The following is a 17,131-nucleotide window of genomic DNA, read 5'->3' on the forward strand; positions in this document are numbered from 1 at the left end:
TGGGAATTAATTATTTAAAAAATAACCTGGTTTGATTGGCTACATAGAAGTATAGAAATATTTATGTTAATATACAGTATGTGTCTGAACGAAAAGCCATTACTCAAACCCGTTAATGTTTAGGTAGGTCATACTGAGCAACTTTTACTATGGGACCAAACCCCGAAAACGCGGAAAAAGAATTGGATGTTTCATTCATTTTGCTGGTCTGATGTTGAAATTTCCTATCAATTTTAACTATGTAGATATTTTTCGAAGAAAAGATATAGTAACTATCTATGAATAAACCACAACGATGTTTAACTCAGAAGATAACATAACATATAACGCGTTATAAAAAATAATAACAAGTATAACAACCTCCTTGACTGATGCATCTTGAGTACCATATTATACTTATGATACATATTATGTATTAGGTACATTTTGCTCAGCAGTAGAAGTAGATTAGCGGGTGGTCATAAGTTATAATGATATACACATGCTCTTTATTACACTTTCAACAATAGGTAGGTTTGATCATTTTGACCACTTTACCTTAGCAACTTCTGCTGCTGACGTTACCTTTCGTGAACTAGCTGATTGTTATCTGCTCGTGCTTCCAAATCAACTTGAGCATGGCGTATGCCCCGGTGCCGTGTTGTTAGGAACTTGACCGATGCTTGATTTACGAGACTTAATTTGTCTGTCATGTCATTGTTTAATGCTCTTGAAACACGCACAACTACTTTTCGTCGAAACTAAAAAACAATATAATACTTTGTAGAACAATTCGATATTTGATCAGAGACAGGCGTGTCTCACTCCGCGATTTCGTCGCTTTGCTACAGGTAGCTAAAAGTACATCCGTTCGGCCCCAATTTTGGGGTTTGCCATAAGCCGCGCGTGGCGCTGTCGCCACCTGGCGGCCATATCTGTACTGATCGTAAAAGACGCTTTTGTTAGAGAGTGAGTCTTCTGTACTTAGTACTATTATTTATTCTGTGTCAAAGATGAATAACTTGTACAGTCAGCAGCAGAAGTTGCTAAGCGTGCCAGGTGTTCAAAATGATCTTGACGCAACTTTATTGGTAAGAGAATATGAGAAAATGTCAAGGTAATTATGAACAGCTCGGCCGCTTAGCAACTTCTGCTGCTGACTGTACAGGCAGTTTACCTACTTTGGGTGGAGCGCACGTAGGTACCTATTTTGGCAATTGAGTTGAAAGTGTTGAAACATTAACTTACCCGGCAGCCCGGCACATTCCTAGAGCATTTACAGTACCTAATGTGTTTTCATGTTTATTGTACGGTTGTACGAATGTAAAAGTCTTAAAAGTAAACATACTCGTACTCGTGATGAGTGATGACCATTAGGTAAGCATATATGATGTTTCTGCGTTGGATAATATTTTGGCTTAACGGATAATCTGACGCGTAGGTGTTTTCGTCTTCTACTTACATTCCTGTTGTAAATTTCAACCTTACGCTAGGATTATACTCACGAGTTGGCGATAGTAAAGAACTAATGAATCACACCTGTTTTTTACTATTAAAAGAAACATTTGCGAGAGTCATTGATGATTCGTCAGTCTTATCCACATCTAAAACATCTTCCGTTGGTACCAGTAAATAATTGGCGTCGTCTGCACTGAAACATACACAATGTAAAGTTTTTAAACACATCTTAGATTTTTTTAACAAAAAAAACACTCACAGCAGTTTATTGTCTATCTAGTAGCTAGCCCCGAACTGAGAACTCGCGTTTCGCCAAAAACTATATAGAATAGAATTATAGACATGCATTTAATTTCAACGCTGAATGATTGAGAAATTTGAAAATAGGATATGCGATTGTATTTAAAATAAATTATTTATACACCATTCATGAAATAAAGCACCATAAGATCAATACAGAAACCTAGACAACAGTTATTTTTTTACACAATTTCTCATTTGAAACCCGTATAAAACTATAAAGAGTAGGTAGGTAATTTGATCGTGACGTCACATGCCAGTGTTTCGTTTTGACAGTCCAAAAAACCGGGCAAGTGCGAGTCGGACTCGCGCACGAAGGGTTCCGTACCGTAATGCAAAAAAAAAACAAAAAGAAAATCAAAATAAAAAACGGTCACCCATCCAAGTACTGACCACTCCCGACGTTGCTTAACTTTGGTCAAAAATCACGTTTGTTGTATGGGAGCCCCATTTAAATCTTTATTTTATTCTGTTTTTAGTATTTGTTGTTATAGCGGCAACAAAAATACATCATCTGTGAAAATTTCAACTGTCTAGCTATCATGGTTCGTGAGATACAGCCTGGTGACAGACGGACGGACGGACGGACAGCGAAGTCTTAGTAATAGGGTCCCGTTTTACCCTTTGGGTACGGAACCCTAAAAAGAGACTGATTTGACTAGTAATCAAATACCCTATTGTCCAGTCTACATACATTCCACCCTATCTTTGTATGCTATGGCCATTGGCCACGCATACTTGCGTGCCCCTAGCCAGCGGTGTGTTCCAAGTTGAATGAGAACTTCGCTTCGCTCGCTTCTCTCATTCGATAAGGATCGAATCATAAATAGTTCTAAATCGTACCAAGTGAATCCATGTTGTTTGATATAGCGTTCACATTATCTTCTAATAGAGGCACTAATAAACTTAAACTACTCTTAGGTAGAAAAAAATCTTCTCTCGCTACATGATTGACTAGCTTGTACCGCACGTTCATGTTTGAGTTGCTCCACTCCGGTGACATCGAACTAACACTGAAAAATTAAAAAAGTATTATTTTGTAAGTATGTAAAGTCAGCATCAAATATATATAATAGCCGCAAAAGTGGTCAAAAAGTTCGTTACATCATATTCGAAATATTACGGTGTGACGAACTATTTCGCCATTTTTGCTGCTACAATGTATTTGACGTTGACTGTACAGTAGCGGCAAAAAAAAATATTGCTATTTTTTTGCAGGCATTCATTCGAATATTCGTGAAAGTTGTCTTATAATAGTAGGTGCATATATTTCATACAACTATCTCGACATAATAGATTAGATCTAGAGAGATATACGAGAGTTTTCAAGTCTACAAGATTAAGTTTTATTACTTTTATTAAAGTCCTTAAAGGTATGTACGACACATTATCTACAAGGTACCCCAAATGATGAAACAAAGTATCGGTTGAAAATCCCGTGTAGTGAGTCCAGCAACGTTTTTTGAGAGGCGTGCTGGAAGCATTTGTTCTATTCAGTGAGCGAGTACCTAATTGGATAATTATACGGTGTTATAATTCTGTAAATAAATAAAATTACCTGACTGGCACGCCTTTTGTTATGTCGTTCCAAAGAGTTTTTCCGTTAAGGGTACTTAATTTCTCAAACAGATGAACATGAACGTAAAACCATAAAGCAGGGTTTTCTAGTTTATATAAAGCGTATTCTCTCTCCGAATTACCAACATAATCATTATCTTTATATCTGCATTGTGGTTGAGGTTTACAGTCCCAGTTCGTTTTAATGTCATTCAAATCAGCACTGTCCGTTTCCTTTCTTATGTTAATGATTTCATTTTTAGCACATTTTCCAATACCATCGGTTGCCTTACAAAATTATCATGGATCATGAAATATAAAAATAACAAAATAATAATCACATAGTTGAGCCATAACAAGGAGTGACATTGCAGCGATGCAGTAGCAACATAATAATTAAGTAATAGCTACACTCAGGGTACAGCCCCACTCCAGCGCCCCAACTTTCGTTTATGTACCTACTCACCGTCTTCCACCCCACTGCATTCGGTTTAATATATCATAGTACCTACATAATATGCGTACTTTTAAGGTTCATCTAGTTGTTACGTTTCTTCGCGAGGTAATTCTTTCAGTAAACTATACTTTTAAGTTTTCAGCCGTAGTAATGACGTCTTACTACACCTACGCTCCTTTGGAATTCACTACTTTTAGATTTGATTTTTTTAATGAAACTTATTTTAACCCTTTACCAGGCTGACATTTAAAAATTACAATTGAATGTCAGCCTTACTCATCGAAAATAGAAGACATGTTCGAAGTGCCGTATGTGGGAAATATATATCCCTTAGCCTGGTAAAGGGTTAAATCACTATAATTATTAAATAATAAATATACTAATTAGGGATTTAGGGCAAAGTGGGGTATAAATATTGAAAAAGACTGCTACTCTAATAAGAACCTTTGACAGTTGGGAATCATGAAAAAACTCTGTAATTTCTGTGTACCCATCTAACCCATCATCTTCCTCAATAATAACATTTTTCTCGTGCCGCTTAACTCTTCCGGCAGGATGCACGCTTTTCTTCTTGTTTTCTGCCAAAATGGAACCAATTATTACAATATTATTTTATTGTAAGTAGCTAGTGATTTTTAAAAGTAAAATTTGTCTCTTTCTTGTTGCTAAGTTATTAACGACATGAAAGGGACTGAGAGAATAGAATCCAAGTATTTCGAATTGATTTCGAACCTGTATTAGGACCCGCATGTAGCAATGACATATGAATATCAATAAGGTCATTGTGTCTCACTTAGTGAGCGAAATGCAATTTTGCTCACTGTTTTTAAGTAGCAAAGTACCTACCCTTGTCCGATCCGAGCTGCTGAGGTGAAAATTATTTTACTTACAACCTACTTGGTTCGTATGAATTAGTGACATAATTAGCCCCGGCTTCACACGGGATAACAAATTATACACCAAACCTTGCCCAAAAACCACTCTCTTGATAGGTCAAACCCGCATGAAATTCCGTAAGTAGTAGTTTTTGAGTTTGTCGCGAACAAACACGCAGAAACAATGCAAAAACACAGACACACGGGGCGGGGGACTTTGTTTTATAAGGTGTAGTATCTTTATATTAGTAACTTCGTCGTGTATGACGCCTTTAAAGTGTTTAGGCCGTTAGTCCGTGGCGCTCACGACAAGTGTGATAGGTATACGGCAAATGATGATGATGGAATTTCCTTTTGCAGAGTTGCTCCTTTTGACTCACAGATTGATTTAGAAAGGGAAGCCAACCGGATTTATGACGCAATATTTTGACTTAAGAAGGTCGAAATTTGTAAAAAAATTTGTTTGGCTATGTGCGCAAGTTTGGTATCATTTTCGGGTAAATAAAGGATGCTAAATTCATTTCTGATTTTTCATTTATACGATTTCATATAAATAATTAGAAAAAAAAATGAAAAATATAAATTTACTATATTATTTTTTTCCGAATAAAGGCCATTTTTTTTCTTATTTTTAGATACGTATACACAAAAAATAAAAAATTCATGAAAAAGCCCTACTATTCCTCGTTAGAAAAAGTATACACATTGCGTATTTATGTCTAAAAATATAGAGAAAAAAAATGAAATGTAGACCTACTTTCGACCACTGGCTCACTGAATAGTATACAAAGATATAAGTTACAGCTATGAGATGCTACAGCGTTTGATGATGATGAGATACCCTTTAGCATAGTGAATCCTTAGAACCCTTAGATCATTTTAGGAACGGGAGCCACCTTGATTTTTGGTGCGGTGTGGTTGAAAGGATGGGGATGATTTGTCCCATACAATCATAAATTTATGAAAGCATGTGTTTAGGTATCTGCATTAAGTGTCATTATCGAGTAAATTAAAAGAAAAAAAGAGAAATGGACTAATAGATACATTATTTTGTATTTTAAAGATTTTACTGCCTATATATTTGTAAACACTCTTTAACATTGCTTATGCTCGGTGCACAACGTAATCCAATTTAAGGGACGTAGCTATACGGAGGAAAATAATTCAAATAATAATCAATATTTACATTATTAAATTGTATTTTGAATATATAATTATAATTACTTAAATGATTTCTGTCTTTTGATTTACTAGTACATGTCACCAAACTTATTGCAGAAACCTAAACAGGGTGCTTGCATAAATTTATGATTGCATGGGACAAATCATCCCCATCCTTTCAACCACACCGCACCAAAAATCAAAGTTGATCTCCTTCCTAAAATGATCTAAGGGTTCATTAATGTAGAATAAATATACCAGCTGGGGCTGTCCATAAATTACGTTATCTATTTTTGACCCCCCCCCCCCTAAAATCATCCAAAAATCATGCTTCGAATGACCCCGTTTCCTCTTACGTCGTGCTACCATCATCCGATGTCCAGACCCCCCCCCCCTAATTTGAAATGACGTAATTTATGAATAGTTTATGTATACTTTTTATAGTGAGAAATAGTAGGGCTTTTTCATGAAATTTTTATTTTTCGTGTGCATATTAAAATAAGAAAAATATACACTTTTATTCGGAAAAAAATTAAATAGAAAATTATTATTTTTCAATTTATTTTAAATTTTTAATATGAAATCGTGTAAATAAAATATCAGAATCGAATTCAGCATCCTTGAATTAGGTACCTATGCGAAAATGATACCAAACTTGACCACATAGCAAAACTTTATTTTTTACAAATTTCGGGGGGCACCCCCCCTTAAGTCAAAAATTTGCATCAAAAATTCGATTGGCTCCCCTTCGTAAATCAATCTGTGAGTCAAAAGGAGCAACTCTGCAAAAGGAAATTCCATCATCATCATTTGCCGTATAATTAAGTGAACACCAGGGACTACGTCTTCTGGTCTTTTATTTAATTATACCTCAACCTACTGAACCCTACCAGGAATCGAATCACGATCGGAACTTGAATAGAGACAAGATTCAAACGGACTACTAATAATTGAGTCATTCTATGTAATCAATGTATGGGAAAATGAAACAAATTAATATAGTTTTCAAACCTGTGTGACGTGATACATCTAGGTGTACTGTTTAAAATTCACCACTCCCCCCCCCCCCTCCACCTGACGCTCGACCCCCCCCCACCTTGAAATGTGTCCCCGTTGGTAGTTTTTTGGCATTCTCACGAAAACTATAATAGATATCAAAAAAGTGTCAAGGACAGAATTAATCCTCATTAAATTTAGAACAAAAATGGTCTTATGTGTTTTATTATAAGTTGGACGGTATTCAAGCTATAAGTACTTGTATAACCTTAAAATAACAAAATAACCATACAAGTATGACGAAATGCAGAATATCTTCAAAACGGCTAGACCGATTTTAATAAAATATACCTAAAAAATCACCGCAGTAAAGCCAGCTATCAAACAAAAGAAACTACATCAAAATCGGTTCATCCGTTTCGGCGTTACGGAGTCACAGGTAAACACAGAAATACATTTTTTTTTCAACTGCACCCAATAATTTTGTAAACCGATTAATTTTGATCAATTATTTTAATGGGATCATGTCCCTTGAAGTTTTAGCTTTACGAAAAGTTAAGAAACATGGAAAACGGCCCAGTATTTTTCAAATAATCGGCATTTTCCCGATTTGTGAGTGGTTTTGTGTTATCACGCGCACGAGTTGCCCTTGACCCCTATAAAACGGGGGGTAGGGGAGGGGTTGTTATCAGTCACTTATCAGAAGTTGACCGGTACACATATCCGCATATTTTCCCGTAAAGAAGACCTGTGAAAAATGGAAACCACTGAAGCTGAAGTCCGCCAAGTCGTCCAGCTCAGCTCCTGCAAGAGGGGCGTAGCCAACGTTCAGTAGCTGCCACGCTGAATTTAAGTCAATCTACAGTTTGCAGAGTTTACCAGAGGTTCCAACGGACTGGATCCTTTACTTCAAGACCAAGAAGCGGCCGCAAAAAGTGTACATCAGAGAGGGACGACCGCTTCATTGTCACAACATCTCTCCGAGATCGACACCTGACAAGCGTTGCCATCCAGCAGCGTCTGCGTGAGATACGAGGAGTGGCTGCTAGTGAGTGGACAATAAGAAGAAGACTTAAGAAAGCGAACTTGACACCCAGGAGGGTCGCGCCACGGCCCCCGCCAGGCACGAAAACCAGCTCTGTTCGCGCGTCGTAGGAAACGTCGTCCCAGAACATCACGGATCCACCGCCATAGGCGACCCTTTCGGAGAAGCAACATTGGGCGAACCGTTCTTCTGGCCTTCTGTAGACTCTTCCTCTTCGGTCACATCCATTCAAGCATATTCTGCACACGTCCGAGAAGAGAACTGGGGTCCATTGCTCAATGGTGCAGTCCATATGATTTTCTGCAAACTCTCTTCGGGCTGTACGGTGTCGCGCCAGCAATCTGGGCCCCGTTGCAGGCCTCCTGGGTGTCAAGTTCGCTTTCTTAAGTCTTCTTCTTATTGTCCACTCACTGGCAGCCACTCCTCGTATCTCACGCAGACGCTGCTGGATGGCAACGCTTGTCAGGTGTCGATCTCGGAGAGATGTTGTGACAATGAAGCGGTCGTCCCTCTCTGATGTACACTTTTTGCGGCCGCTTCTTGGTCTTGAAGTAAAGGATCCAGTCCGTTGGAACCTCTGGTAAACTCTGCAAACTGTAGATTGACTTAAATTCAGCGTGGCAGCTACTGAACGTTGGCTACGCCCCTCTTGCAGGAGCTGAGCTGGACGACTTGGCGGACTTCAGCTTCAGTGGTTTCCATTTTTCACAGGTCTTCTTTACGGGAAAATATGCAGATATGTGTACCGGTCAACTTCTGATAAGTGACTGATAACAACCCCTCCCCTACCCCCCGTTTTATAGGGGTCAAGGGCAACTCGTGCGCGTGATAACACGAAACCACTCACAAATCGGGAAAATGCCGATAATTTGAAAAATACTGGGGCGTTTTCCATGTTTTTTAACTTTTCGTAAAGCTAAAACTTCAAGGGACATGATCCCATTAAAATAATTGATCAAAATTAATCGGTTTACAAAATTATTGGGTGCAGTTGAAAAAAATTTGTATTTCTGTGTTTACCTGTGACTTCGTAACGCCGAAACGGATGAACCGATTTTGATGTAGTTTCTTTTGTTTGATAGCTGGCTTCACTGCGGTGATTTTTTAGGTATATTTTATTAAAATCGGTCTAGCCGTTTTGAAGATATTCTGCATTTCGTCATACTAGTATGGTTATTTTGTTATTTTAAGGTTATATAAGTACTTATAGCTTGAATACCGTCCAACTTATAATAAAACACATAAGACCATTTTTGTTCTAAATTTAATGAGGATTAATTCTGTCCTTGACACTTTTTTGATATCTATTATAGTTTTCGTGAGAATGCCAAAAAACTACCAACGGGGACACATTTCAAGGTGGGGGGGGGTCGAGCGTCAGGTGGAGGGGGGGGGAGAGTGGTGCATTTTAAACAGTACACCTAGACGTATCACGTCACACAGGTTTGAAAACTATATTAATTTGTTTGTCTGAAAACATATAATGACTGTATTATAAGGAGTCATAACCTGCTTGTAGTTTATTGTGTAGAAACCGGTTTACGCTCAAACAAGTACATTGAAAGAACCTGGGTGGTGAGAACTGGTCGGCGGGGCGGGGAACGGTCCCGCGCGAGGCGGCGCGAGGCCGCGCCGGCGGCGCGCGTCCGGCCGAGCCAGTCTGGGCCCGCTAGCGTCTCGTTGACGACGTACTTACACGTTTCAGACAATAAACAGACATGGAAGCCTTCATAGAAAGCGTCCGCGCTCAACCCTGTCTTTGGAACCCACTGCACCCTGACTACAGAGAAATGCATATGAAAGACGAAGCCTGGCAATGCGTCGTAGACCAAAACAACGATTCTTCTATCCCTAACAGTGAGTTGATAAAATGAGTCTTTTCACCACACCAGCTCGGAAAGAATTACTTTGCACTTCAAAAACGAATAGCAAAGTTGCATTTTATCCACATGTGAGGCAAATTAATCACATGCAAATTTTGAGTTGTTTTCTTATGTTTGCTGGTAGAATTGACTTTAAAATGATGATTTTGGATGATAAATATTTAATAACATTCATTTGGATTTGATTTGGTTTGATTTTGTTTGATATTTTACATTTAATATTTGCTTCGGGTTGGTGTGGTGAAAAATTTTTTGTTTCACTCGGGGGCAAATTTTGTTTAACCCTCGTGCTTTGAAACCCTCGCAACGCTCAAGATTCCATTTTTCGAACCACTCGCTACGCTCGTGGTTCAATTTTGGAATCTTTCGCTTGCTCGGGTATCAATATTAGCACGAGCGGTTAAACAACAACTTTGCCCCCTTGTAAAACAAATAACTATTGCGAGCGAGCATGAAACTGATAGCCTATAAATATAATATGTCTGTTGCGGTTGCATCTTATTGTTACTACTGTCACTTTAGGTGTGTCTCTTTCGTAGGTGTAGTCACGGACTTAATTGTTGTGCTACATATAAGGTTCAAGCTAGAGAAGCGGGAGCCTCAGGCATATTTTTTTTTAATTACCTACCGGAAAATTAGGTAGGTATGTAGGTACCTGCAGATTTTGTGCATAATTCTGTACCTTCGTATTTTCACGGTAACTTACGAAAGTGTCTTGCTATTTCACTGATCAGGCTTTACCAAGAATTATCTATGTACAGTCAACTATACAAATATGGGTGCACAAATCATCTCAAAAATATGGCCCATAGCTCTTATGTCAGCGAATTAAGAACTATGGGACATATTTATGAATAAGTAGGCTACACCCATATTTTTACAGTTAACTGTTAATAAATATATGTACATAATGTACTTAGTCTAATCATTAGCCAAACGATACATGACTCTAATCTAATGTATCGTTTGGCTCTTCCTAAAGTAATACTTATAATATGACTAGCTGTTGCCCGCGACTTCGTCCGCGTGGAATCTTATCTTCAACATTTTACATCTTTAGTACCTATAATTTTCATATCCAAGCAATGTTGAAATTAAGTACTTTACTTTTTTAGCAAGTTGTATGAAGTTTTAAGTCACGTGGATTTTGATGTTGGTTGCTGAAATTACTTTTCTTGTATTCTCATAATAGGTACCTATGCCCTTATACTGTAGATTCAAGTTCCGCATTCCGCACTCACAAAATATCTGATCTCCATACAAACTTTCAACCCCTTTCTCATCACCTTGGGGGATGATTTTCAAAAATGCTTGAATTAGTTTTCATGTTTTTTAATTTATTACCTTTTTTTCCAAAAAGTTAAAGTTCCTAGCTTAAAATTAAATTTACACCCCAAGACGAATTTTCATCCCCTTTTTAGCCCCCTTAGGGATTGAATTTCCAAAAACGTTGCAATTACTTTTTTTTGTAATCGGCTATTATGTCTTTCTAAGAAGTTTCAAAGCATTTGTAATGGATTCAAACTTTGAACGCCATTTTAACCCTGTTAGGGGATGAATTTTACAAATCGCTGAAATCACTTTTATTGTTTTCTAATAATATCCCCAAATACAAAGATTCAAATCCCGCGCTCGAAAAAATACATGATATCCATACAAACTTTCAACCCCGTTTTCACCACCATAGGGATGAATTTTCAGACGCTGAAATTAGTTTTCTTGTATTTTAATATAATACCTTTTTACAAAGTTTCAAGTTCATAGCTTCAAATAAAATTTGCACCTGAAGACGAACTTTCATCCCCTTTATAACCCCCTTAGGGGTTGAATTTCCAAAAACGTTGCAATCACTTTTTTTTGTAATCGGCTATTATGCCTTTCTAAGAAGTTTCAAAACCATTTGTAATGGATTCAAACTTTCAACCCCTTTTTAACCCTGTTAGGGGATGAATTTTACAAAACGCTGAAATTACTTTTCCTGTCTTCTAATAATATCCCTAAATACAAAGATTCAAGTCCCACACTCGAAAAAATGTTTGATATCCATACAAACTTTCAACCCCTTTTTCACCACCTTAGGGGTTGAATTTTCAAAAACTCTGAAATTAGTTTTCTTGTATTTTAATAATATATCTTTTGACGAAGTTTCAAATTCGTAGCTCAAAACAAAACTTTAACCCCATACAAACTTTCATCCCCTTTTTAACCCTGTTAGGGGATGAATTTTTCAAAACGCTGAATTTACTTTTATTGTCTTTTAATAATATCCCCAAATACAAAGATTCAAGTCCCGCGCTCGAAAAATTTTTTGATATCCATACAAACTTTCAACCCCTTTTTCACCACCTTGGGGGATGAATTTTCTAAAACGCTGAAATTTATTTTCTTGTATTTGAATATGATACTTTTTTACGAAGTTTCAAGTTCCTAACTTAAAATAAAATTTGCACCCGAAGACGAACTTTCATCCCCTTTTTAACCCCCTTAGGGGTTGAATTTCCAAAAACGTTGCAATCACTTTTTTTTGTAATCGGCTATTATGCCTTTCTACGAAGTTTCAAAGCATTTGTAATGGATTAATATTTTCAACCCCTTTTTAACCCTGGTAGGGAATGAATTTTACAAAACGCTGAAATTACTTTTCCTGTCTTCTAATAATATCCCTAAATACAAAGATTCAAGTCCACCACTTGAAATTTTTTTTGATATCCATACAAACTTTCAACCCCTTTTTCACCACCTTAGGGGATGAATTTTCAAAAATGCTGAAATTAGTTTTCTTGTATTTTAATAATATATCTATTTACGAAGTTTCAAATTCCTAGCTTAAAAGAAAACTTTAACCCCATACAAACTTTCATCCCCTTTTTAACCCCCTTAGGGGTTGAATTTCTCAAAATCGCTTCTTATCTCTTGTACACTTTATAAATGCAATCTGGTGTGCAAATTTCAACTTTCTGGCTTTTGTAGTTTCGGCTCTGCGTTGATGAATCAGTCAGTCAGTCAGTCAGGACACTTGCATTTATATACAGGGCGTCCCACGGCGATGCCACATGGAGGGAAAGTACCTTAAATATCATAGATAGCATATTTTGCTGAAAGAAGACTTCATTTTATTTTTTGCATTCATACTTTTTTAATTTTTTTTGAAAAAAAATGTATGGAAAAAAATTATCGCGTCATTGGAGGAAAAGTACCTTAATTATTGTAAATGAACATCTTACTGAAAGAAGACATTATTTCGATTTAAAAAAACAAGTTGAATTGCATTTTAAATAATTTCATGGTTAAACCGGGAATCGAACCCGCTACACGAGAAAAAAAATACCTTGTATAGTAGTGGACCCTGGAACTTTGGTGTCCATGACTGGAGAAAAAAAAGCATAGTTTTAATTTGTTAAATATGTGGAAACTAATTGCAGTATCTTTGATACAACACGCCTAAAACATGAAAGACGGATAGGACTTTCATTTTTTAACACGCTAAGCGGTAGATCATTTACATGTATAAGGGAAATATCATAAATACTCCAAATTTACTCTTAAATGTCCCATGACTGGTGCTGTTACTATACCAAAAAAATAATTCTCGCCTTTCGATCGGTATGACAAAGCTACAAGGTAATTTTTTTTCTCGTGTAGCGGGTTCGATTCCCGGTTTAACCATGAAATTATTTAAAATGCAATTCAACTTGTTTTTTTAAATCGAAATAATGTCTTCTTTCAGTAAGATGTTCATTTACAATAATTAAGGTACTTTTCCTCCAATGACGCGATATTTTTTTTCCATACATTAAAAAAAAAAAGTATGAATGCAATTTAACTAAGTTTTAAAAATAAAATGAAGTCTTCTTTCAGCAAAATATGCTATCTATGATATTTAAGGTACTTTCCCTCCATGTGGCATCGCCGTGGGACGCCCTGTATATAGATCTAATTTTGAAAATATGTATCATATGTTATTCATTGAAGTGGCGTTCACCTATTTAAAAGATCCTGAAGTTGTCTAAGTTGCTTTTCGATACGGTCCTTATTCAGATAATTACACCCTAATCATCGTTATAGTCAATTAAAGTTACTATTGAAAAGCAATTTCTGAAAAATAAATTTTTGGATTCGTTCGGCATGACTTATTCTTATTATTATTAGGTACTTCCGCTAGTCCGCATTTTACCTTATATCTGTTTTGCCGCTAAAAGCCCCAGTACGTAGTGGCTACCGACGGGCCATGGTCAACTTGTCAAGCCACTGCGATGGGCGACTGTGTGAACACCATAGTCACAATACGCCACGATTCCTTTGAAGTGTCAAAAAAACCAACAAGTTCCCATTTGCGCACCCTGATAGACCATTGATGGCCAGTCGTTCGCCATTATACCTAATATAACTATAAATATGTACTATAATAGCGATGGCTTGTCACGGACCATCCTTGACCACTGTAGTACAGTCACTATTTAGTCAGCAGCAGAAGTTGCTAAGCGGGCCGTGTGTTAAAAATAATCTTGACGCTTTATTGTTAAGAGAATAAGAGCGTGTCAAGGTAATTTTGAACACCTCGCCCGCTTAGCAACTTCTGCTGCTGACTGTACTGAGGCCTTTTGATGAATAAGGCTAAATAAATTATTGTTTATGGTCCGTTTCAGTAACAATTGCAAAATCAGAATGGAAGAAACTGCGAGATAACCACCGAGACGCTTTAAAACGGGCCAAGCTAGGAAAGAATAAATTACTTCCGGCTCAGATAACCACTTGGAAGTACGCTAAACACATGCAATTTCTAGAACCACATATGAAGTATCGTATTACGGAGCATATTGACATGGAACCTATAAGTGACAGTGGACCGAAGCGACAGCGAGATGTTAGCGCGTCCACTCCTAGTACGGAGCCCAGCACGGCAGCGCCGCCTGCCAAACGGCGGTGCCCCGACCGCGCCATCGAATCAGACCCCGCACCCAGTTTTCGAAAAGATCCCGATGCTTTAGAATCCTTCTTCAACTGTATTCTCAAAAGTACGAGAGAAATGCCGCCTTGGATGCAAACCCAAGTGAAGAAGAATATATTTGCAGTAATAATAGACGCGGAGGAACAGCTATCGTCTCGTCAGACAGGATCGCCCGACCAAAGCTGCGAAGATCAGCCGAGGGAAAATAAAATTAAATGTGAAGTAATCACTGACGATTACTGAAGCAATTAGGAGGAAGGTATACCTGGGTTAGTTTTTGGTGCGCTCTTTGCACTTCGGTTAGCATACCGAGGGCGGATTGTGACGTGCGAGGGGCGTCGCGCCATATTCAGCGTGAATCGTGGGCTCGTTGATAAAAGCGACGCGGACACTAAATCTTCAGCCATCTTATTGCCCTGCCTTTGTTCTGTATTTACAAATAAAGTTGATTAGTGACGAATATGTATTTATGTACACTTTATCGCAGACCTTTTAGATAGGTATTTACCATTACTCCCACGGGCCTGAGAAGACGCAAGGATGGATCCGGCGGAGAACGCCGCCGCTGCTCCCGCAAGCCGAACCGCGTAGCTCACCTTGGCCGGGAACACGTGCCTAAGCTCAGGCATAACCGACTTTGAATCCCAGTCATCCATTATATTTAGACCTCCATTAGTGTCGCGACGAGTCTGTTTTGTGGCAAGTAACGTATAGTAATTATTTAGTGAAGTTCAGCACGCTTGTTTCTGTAGTTATTTCTAATGCTAAAAAAAACGAAATCCAAATTTACCCTTCTCGACTGTTTGTTAGCATAATTATGAATTTTATGATTCTGTTCTTTTGAGGTCGCCAGCAATCCGCTTACAGTCTGAAAATGATTTATACATAATTAAGAATATTAAGATGTGATTTTTGGTTTCGTTGGTTTTTGCTGGTACTTAATGATAATTTGCAATCTATGATGCAGGTAAGAAAATAATACACATAAGGTCGTATTTACTTCAATAAACGTCAACCTGTAGGCTTCGAGCGGCGCGTCGCGACGCAGGCGCAGTACGTAGGGGTTCAGCAGCCGCACGCGCCTCTTGTTGCGCCCGTCCACCACGTGATCAATAGGCACATACTCATCTGCTGAATTCTGTTCCAAGTAGGTTGTTATAAACTTTATAACAGAGTGAAATAACTTATAATGCTACGATGATCTACTGTTACATGACAAACTCCGTTCCGTACCCAAAGGGTAAAAATAAACGGGACCCTATTACTAAGACTCCGCTGTCCGTCTGTCTGTCTATCACCAGGTTGTATCTCATGAACCGTGATAGCTAGGCAATTGAAATTTTCACAAATGATGTAGTATTTCTGTTGGCGCTATAACATCAAATACTAAAAACAGAATATAATAAACATATAAGTGGGGCTCCCATACACCTTTGCAGTCCGACTCGCACTTGGCCGGTTTAAAGTAAGTACCTAATAATACCAAACAGTCAGGTCAGTCACATGTGTACAAGTCTGTCAATGCGCAGGTTAAAATACTCACAGCGGATTTCGTGGTAAGCTTGATAGTAAGCGCCAATTTCTTGTCACAATTACGCAAAGCGTTATGTTTGAATAGTTCTTCACGCTCAAATCTATTATCTTCTTCATTGGATTCTTTTTGTATATCCTATAAACGACGATATCCAGAACGACTAAGTTTAAAAACAGTCAACATGAATCAAGTTTTAACGTAAAATAAATACCTGACTTACATCTATTTCACAGTTAATGAAAACGGCCGTTACTTTAACGGGAGAATCCGCTGGTTGCACGCTTTCCATTAAATTCTTCGGGGTATTACTTGTAACTACGCATAGGAGAGATAAAGTCAACCCTGTAATAAAAACGGGAGATTTATAATAATGGCATTGGTAGTTTTGGTAGCGCGTTGGACCGGCAATCTAAAGATGTGAAATTAAATGTATCTTACCATATTTTAAACAGCCACATGACATTTTAAAATTGTTTAGTATTCATATGTAATTAATAATGTCATAGTAATTCAATTGTGACGTAAATAACACAAATAAATCTTCTTAAGATTTTAACTATTTCTGCCAGCCTCACGTCATTCGAGAACGTAGTGATTATTTATATATATGCTCTTTGGATGACGTCTTCTAACCGTCAATAGTATCAGTCATTGACAGCGGATTCCACTCCGTCAATAACGCCTTTATTTATTTTATAGCTGACAGCTGGACACTTGCAAATGTTCTCCCAAGGGACCGTGCGCATTGGAGGGAAGTATGTACTTTGGCTTTGGCAGAGCTGCCCAGGAGCTGCCATCTACAGTTCTTGTACATAGGAGGTTCTGCCATCTTGTGGGCTACTTCGGAATCATGAAGATCACATTTACGCCACGCGCCAAAAATCTGACGGCTAGTGTTCTGCTCCCTAATAGTTCATGGAGCGAGAAAATAAATCGAT

General features: G+C 37.8%; 2 protein-coding genes across 2 annotated transcripts in view; one reads left to right on the forward strand and one right to left on the reverse strand.

Annotated features, from left to right (window-relative positions):
- LOC134678110 (uncharacterized) overlaps positions 1-17,022 on the reverse strand; it is a 38,070-nt gene extending 21,048 nt beyond the window's left edge. Inside the window, exons 1-10 of the mRNA XM_063536560.1 lie at positions 16,957-17,022; positions 16,203-16,328; positions 15,660-15,797; positions 15,168-15,348; positions 14,969-15,086; positions 9,397-9,604; positions 3,296-3,582; positions 2,581-2,750; positions 1,519-1,625; positions 565-740 (exon numbers count right to left, since the gene is read on the reverse strand). Coding sequence (XP_063392630.1) covers positions 565-740; positions 1,519-1,625; positions 2,581-2,750; positions 3,296-3,582; positions 9,397-9,604; positions 14,969-15,086; positions 15,168-15,348; positions 15,660-15,797; positions 16,203-16,328; positions 16,957-17,022 — 1,577 coding nt within the window. The remainder of the gene's footprint in view (positions 1-564; positions 741-1,518; positions 1,626-2,580; positions 2,751-3,295; positions 3,583-9,396; positions 9,605-14,968; positions 15,087-15,167; positions 15,349-15,659; positions 15,798-16,202; positions 16,329-16,956) is intronic.
- On the forward strand, positions 9,478-14,913 carry LOC134678085 (uncharacterized). The gene is made up of 2 exons (XM_063536535.1): positions 9,478-9,685; positions 14,358-14,913. Exons 1-2 carry the CDS (start codon positions 9,547-9,549, stop codon positions 14,900-14,902), a joined length of 684 nt encoding a protein of 227 aa, XP_063392605.1. The 5' UTR covers positions 9,478-9,546; the 3' UTR covers positions 14,903-14,913.
- Positions 17,023-17,131: the final 109 nt, after the last annotated feature.

Source organism: Cydia fagiglandana, chromosome Z (assembly GCF_963556715.1).
Source record: "Cydia fagiglandana chromosome Z, ilCydFagi1.1, whole genome shotgun sequence".
Lineage (NCBI taxonomy): Eukaryota > Metazoa > Arthropoda > Insecta > Lepidoptera > Tortricidae > Cydia > Cydia fagiglandana.